At 41.8% G+C, this 6,920-nt stretch overlaps 1 protein-coding gene across 2 annotated transcripts in view; it reads right to left on the bottom strand.

The window, feature by feature from the left end:
- Positions 1-4,529: 4,529 nt before the first annotated feature.
- SMAD2 (SMAD family member 2) overlaps positions 4,530-6,920 on the bottom strand; it is a 48,929-nt gene continuing 46,538 nt past the window's right edge. For both annotated transcript variants that reach the window (XM_021535532.2, XM_021535533.2), the window contains one exon: positions 4,530-6,519. In XM_021535532.2, coding sequence (XP_021391207.1) covers positions 6,396-6,519 — 124 coding nt within the window. In that variant the 3' untranslated portion in view covers positions 4,530-6,395. The remainder of the gene's footprint in view (positions 6,520-6,920) is intronic.

The raw sequence follows: 6,920 nt of genomic DNA, 5'->3' as shown, positions 1-6,920 counted from the left end.
TTAATACCTTTCTGGTCCCTAGGTTTATTTTCCTATCCACAGAGAGCTCCAGTATTGTCCCTGGCACATAGAGGGGCATGGATTCAGCTTGCTATTTACTGGGTGTGGTAATAATGATTTATAAGGACTTAACAAAGGTACTGGAGTATGGGTCTCGGATTCAATCAAAGGAAGAAACTGAGAGTTTCCAGCAAGGCAAAAGCCTGGGAAAGAGCTAGGAAAGAATGTAAATAATTTGTTATCTCTCTTATTTTTCACATTGTTTATAGTTAAGTTCTATCACTGTGAGTCAAGCACTCTGCACCAATGGTATCAGTTGTTTTCACTTCAAAACCAATAGATTTAATCCTTGCGAAGCTCTGTATAAAAAAACAGTGTCCCTGTGTCCTAGTTCCAGTAGTTTTGGGGGTTTATTTGTAATTGTACCCAGTTTGTTAAAGGTGGAGCAGGGCGTGAGGCTTCCCAACCTTTCCTTTCCTTCTTTCCCTTTAAATCTGTTATGTCACTTTTTAAGAATGTTCCGTTTTCCCTGGATGCCAAGGATACCACCCTTCTGGTATTTCATCTGGTAGGCTTTCTCCACATGGTTTGCAGCTTGTCTAGAATGAGGGCTGAGATTTCTAGAGGGGCTGATGAGATACCTGACCCAGGTGTGGACCCAGTTGTGAAAAATTCTGAGTGGTGTGAAGAATGGGAGAGAGCAGGCCGGATCCTAAAGGAATTTTCTGATCCAATAGCCTGGGAATTTCCCCATGAACAAATTCAGAACCCTGATGAGGTGGGGAAGTACCTGGAAGAGAAGTGCCACGACGACTCTAAGGAGAAAAAGATCATTGCAGTGAGCTGGGCCCTGGCATATGCATATCACACCCTGCTAGATAGTGCAGAGCAGCAGACAGGAAAGGGGACAGGGAGATAAATCAGCAGCCACCCCAGCTACTCAGGCTGTAGCTAAACCAGACACTGAGCCTAAACCAATGGCTGTTGGTCCTAGCATGAGAGGCATGAAACACAAAACCAAAACCAATCACCCAATGGATGATGAAGATGCAGGGAAAAGAACCTCAAGGCCAGCAACTGACTCAAGATCAAGCCACTGTTGAGTCCTTTTCCCTGAAGAGCCTTCATGGCCTAAGAGAGGGTTACACTTGACGACCTGATGAGTCTCTAGTTGGTTGGTCCATCTTTGGGATGCTGCAGGCAAGGCTACAATTCTGGATGGTGAAGCGAGACATGCATCCCAAAGATCCTGTTATTGACCAAGGAATGATGAAGGGGGCTAACCCTCACAGCCTCTGGGCACGGGTTCTGGAAAGTGTAGCACAAAGATACCTGTGTGCAGATGATCTTTATATGCAGCAGACCCAGTGGAAGACTATAGAACACGGGATCCAACGTCTGAGAGAAATGGCAGTGGCAGAGATTGTCTTCTCAGAAGAAATAACAACTAGGAATCCAGACTTGGTACCATGCATATTTGTGATGTGGCGAAAACTTGGACAATTTGGGCCACATGAATACACTTCTGCTTTAGCAATAATGAAGCGGGAGGAGAGGGATGAGACCGTGCTCGACATGGCAAGGTAACTCCGAGCATATGCAGATGCTGTACATGGCCCAACACATGCCAGAATTGCAGCAGTGGAAACACGTCTGCAGAGATTACAAGACAAGATAGAGGAGAATCACAAGAAATTCACAGAGGAGATGAAAGAGGACCTGTAAATCTCAGCAGTACAGATCAGAGGTTCTGGTATCCAACGTAGACGTTCCTCAGATGGGGAGAGAAGGTACACCCCAAGAGCTGAGCTGTGGCTCTTCCTGTGCAATTGTGGAGAAAACATGAGGAGAAGGGACGGAAAATCTACTGCTGCTCTGGCACAACGGGTGCATGAATTGAAGGAAGGCAAGACTCAGAGAGGAAGTGCCACCAAAAGGAGGGCAGCTCCAGTTGCCCGTAGCCAAACTGCCAGGTGTGATGATGATGATGATGACATGTCTGATTCCCTTAAGGAACCTCCAAGACATATGCCCAAGCAAAGAAGGATAACCAGGCTTGGAGGGACCCTGCCTCTAGCCAGGGAGAGGTGAGGGAAAACCATTATCTTTTGGACTGTGTGGATTCATTAGCCTGGCCCATGAAAACCACAAAAATATGAGACCTCGGTCAACACTGGTGCGCAGTGCAGACTAATCCCACTGAGACATGTGGAGGCAGAACCTGTTTCGCTTGCTGGCATGACAAGGGGATCACAGGATTTGACTTTGGTGGAACTTCCTCTCTTCCTTCCAGAAGCAGTTGCTAATGCAGCTGGTATGTTATTTGCTATTTTTATAGTCTTTTTAACAAAGACAGTACCTCACTAATTCTTCAGAACTAGCACTGAAGCTTCAGCATCCCCAAAATTAGGTTAGCCAAACTTGTTTTGGTAAAAAGAACAGCGCTTCATACTTAAGTAAAACACTGTGTGGGCGGAGTGTAGCGAATCCTGTATTTCACAATATTTTAACTCAAAACCCAGCTGCAGTAAAATTTCAGCTTGCAATGCTAAAAAAACCCAAAACTGTAACCACAATGAAGTGTGACAAGTTTCAAGGCTAAAACAAAATACAGTTCATTGTGCCAACTATTCAGAGCTGCAAGGATTATCAACCCCCCAAATTTCACACCCTCCCACTTCAACATGAAAAATGTTGGACACATAGAAGCAAAGAACTTGATGAAGTATAGTAGTTGTGATTTCTAGCTGTGTGTTAATTAGTTTAAGCCTTTTATTCTTAAATACCTTATCTCACTACTTGGATAGCACCAGAGAACCTCCTTAAGGCAGATATTTATATTTACATTATGCACTTAAAACAGGCTCCTCTGCCAACAGCCTATGCTACCAGACAGCCAAATTCAGATTTTACCTCTCCCCGTCAATTCTATATGGAGTCTGAAATTAAATTATTTACTCTACTTGCCTGCCATTGGTCTCAAGAAGATTAAGATCTGATTAAACACAATGTCCTGAATAAAAACAGGAGAACATCACAGCTCTCACAGTGTTCCAGATTTGTGTACCACCACCTGAAATCAAAGGACTCCACACAAAAAGCTGAAATACGAGTAAGGACTGTCTGTTGTAGGGATCTTTCCACCTAGGAAGGAGCCGTGTGCAAAAAGAAGGGGGAAACATGCAGAGATGATGACATTCTACTATCAGTTCTCACAGTTTAAAGCTGCAGAAGTCCAAACATTCGACATGGATCTCAAAGCCTCAGCCCTGAGACAACTTATAAATGAAATCAGGTTTTTCTTTGGAGGAAGTGTTACGAAAAGTCAACTCTCTGCCTAAATCTGACAAAAGGCAACTCAAAAACAATTTTTAAGTTTGGATGTTTACATCAACCAGCTGGTGTTGGATTACTTGGCTTTGGCAATACTATGAAAATCAAGTTCAGGCAGGGCTAGTGACAAGAGAGATCAGAACCCCAGCTCATGGAATTAAAGTCAATGCTACACAAAGTCTGTACAGAGTTTTTTCATCTCTGTGATACAGGTAAGCAGCTGGCTCCCCATACTCTACTGAAAACATCTCCACTTGAGTACTCCCTGCTTCCTAGGTGGTTTATTCTGCTAAATTGCCTCATTGAAAAAAAAATAAAAAAATCCCGTTTTTATTTGTATTTTGGACATTAGTACTTTCACTGGCAGAAGAGGAGAGGGAGGAAGTCACATGCCCTAAGTGCCATAGGCATTCTGGATTAAGATGCTGCAGCCATCTGCATGATTTTGAAGAAGAGCAGAACAGCAGTGTCAGAGAGGCATGGGATTAAGAAACAGGGGTAGGTCAAAGTTAGTCAAGCAGTGCCATAGGCACTGAAATGAAACACAGGCGAGTGAACATTACAAACACAGATAAGCTCCCTTGTGCCTCTAAGCTGTGGCTGGAACAGCAATGGCAGGAGAATATGTCAGTGGTGGTAGCAGAAGTCAAAAACAGTGACTTCAACACAGACCAGAAGGATCCTGCACCCACAGGCAGTGTCTGCAGGGTCCTGGCACTCTCCTTGGAAGTGCCCACTCTGAGAAAATGCAGCGATAAGGTTACTACAGTGTTCAAGGCAAAGCAACCAACACTGCCACAGGTGAAAGACATTCAGAAATCCACTGCAAGGAGGCCACAGAACTAGGCCACCCACCTGATTCAAGCTGCAACCTGCTCAAAAATGTGAGTCTGACCCAGACAAGCTGCTCTTATCTGTCTCACAGGTGAAAGTAAACACCTGAGATAGTAGGACGCAATTTGATTGTGGCAGGGAAAAAACATCTGCTTTAATAAACTCCATCAGGAGTAGGAGTCTGTACCACCAAACACACACAGACCCAGAACCTCCACAACAGCTGCATGGAAAGTGGTATTAAGATCTAAACTCTACCTTTCCATCCACCACATGCAGGACACTTGTACCATTTAACTGGGTGGATTACAGCAAAAAAAAAAAAATATACAGACTGCAATTAATTAAAAAGAACCCAAACGGCCATTTTGAGAATTAAAACTTTTATTAGTGTATTCACATATTAGGCAAATGCAACACGCATGAAGCTTAATCTCTTAGGTCCACAAGTTCTACCAATACATTAGTCTACTGGTAAAACTAGCACAAACTGGTAACTGCTTTGCCAATTTTTTAAAGGAGTCTGGCCCATTTTCTCAAGGCTTGATTTTTGGTATTGCTTCTATGCCCTAGTCATTATGGCATAAAAATATCCATCACTATCATCAATTCAGTCAAGTGATTAAAAGCTGTAACACTGGCCACATTTTTGTTCTCAAAGCTAAGTTATCACTAGCTGTACTTACAAAGTACAGGACTAGTGTAATTGATGAAACAATGGAAAAAAACAAACAAAGGCAATCCTGCTACTGCCACAATAACAAAAGAATGACAGACAGCTAGATCACAAGATTGTTAGTAAGATGTGTATTTTTCAAGTCAGAATAACCCTTCTATACAGTTTCCCAACCCATCCCCAACCCAGACTTATTTGTAGAATATAATTCAGAATAATTTTAATATGGTGCAGCTGTAGTGTCCAAGGGTTCACAATAACATGCACTGTCATGAAGAACATGGAAGTCCTCCTTCGCTGGTCATACCTCAGCAACCACTATTCTAGAGGTTTTGCAGAAGCAACTACTTTTAATAACAAGGCCCATTATGACATAATGAATGTATATGATCTGGTGTGTAAGTAAACTATAAAAGCGACTCAGATAAGAAATTTAAATTCCGTTACTGAAATATGTTAAGAAGCTGCATCTATTTAAAACCTAAACAAAGAGTCTAGCTTACCCCGGGAAATAATTTTTCAAGGTATATGGCTCTGAAAACTAAACCCCATTATTTTTAGTGACATATGAAAAAGTGAAAAAAATACAGATGATAAGGGGTAAGACTTACTCAATGAAAAAAAAAAAAATACAGATGTAAGCCAATAACCTTGTGCAGTTAATCCAATATCTAAAGCCATGGTAAATTCTCAGTGCATGAGAAAAAATAATTCATTTCAATGACCAAGGTACAAAAAAGTCCCAAATTACACCACTGCCAGCAATACTGCTGGCAACAGATGCATCAACTCAAATGGGTATCAAAAAGTAGACTGCTAGTGTGATGGACACTCAGAATTTATAATATGAATTAATTTTAGGCCCCATTAAGTAAATAAAGTGTCTTAAGACTTCACAGATCAATCTCAAGACATTTCTTTCCCTTCCAATGGAGGGAATTTCTCTTAAGAACGCAGCAAAAAATTCAGTTTTTCTATAAGGAAAGTCTTTTTATGTTTAGGACAACTTGAAAACCTACTTATATTAAAAAATATAAAAGAATAAGGGAGCAAAGTCTTGAAATTTCATGAGACACTTGCCCCAATCAAAAAACCAAAATTACCATTTATGGGAACTAAAATGTAGAACAGCACAATACTGTGATATTTGAGATCATGAAACATTATTTGTATATATACTTAGCTATTCATGTTATTGATAACCATTAGGACACTCAATTATATACCCAATAAAAAACACCATTAAAGAGTCTTTAGAACTGTCCCTTCTTTCTGAAGAAGGCTTTTCTATACACTAAATTTTCATCTAGTATCAGAGTATAGGAAACAGAATCCACAAGGTGCTTTAACTGATGAGACCTCAAGTGCTGTTTTTTCTTTTTTCTTTTCTTTTTTTTTTTTCTTTTTTCTTTTTTTTTTTTTCTTTTTAAAAAACCTTTTTAGATAGTAAACAGTTCATGGGGACCACACACAAATACTACGACAGACGAGCTGTTATATTAAGTCTGTTGACTGAACTTGATTTTCAGCCCACTGGTGACAGAGGAGAGTTTTAGGACATGCTGGAGCAGCGAACTGAAGGGGAGCCCATCTGAGTCAATACTTTGTCCAGCCACTGTAGAGGCCCGTTCAGGTGAAGCTCAATCCAGCAAGGAGTGCTCGTTACCGTCTGCCGCCTAGAAAACAAAGAACAGGGAAAAGTCACTCCACTGGGTTGATGTCACCAGGTTTTGGTAGCAGGGGAGGCTTCTGCCAGAAGCTGCCACAAGCTTCCTTCATGTCTGGCAGAGACATCCTTTGGCAGCTCTGAAGGTGGACATGCTGCTGGTCAAGGCTGGGCCCATGAGGAATGGTGATGCTTCTGGGATAACAGATTAAAGAAAAAAATGAGATTGTTACCCAGTTTTAATTGCCACAGAAAGCAGGGTGAGGACGAGTGAGAGGAATAACTCTGCAGACACAAAGGGCAGTGGAGAAGGAGGGGCAGGGCAGATGTTCCAGGTGCCAGAGCTGAGATTCCCCTGCAGCACGTGGGGCAGCCCATGGAGAGGGCCACATTTTTGCTCTGAAAGCTAAG

Source organism: Lonchura striata, chromosome Z (genome assembly GCF_046129695.1).
Source record: "Lonchura striata isolate bLonStr1 chromosome Z, bLonStr1.mat, whole genome shotgun sequence".
NCBI lineage: Eukaryota > Metazoa > Chordata > Aves > Passeriformes > Estrildidae > Lonchura > Lonchura striata.
Note: the sequence above shows the minus strand (reverse complement) of the source record. Positions and strands in the feature narration are given on the sequence as shown.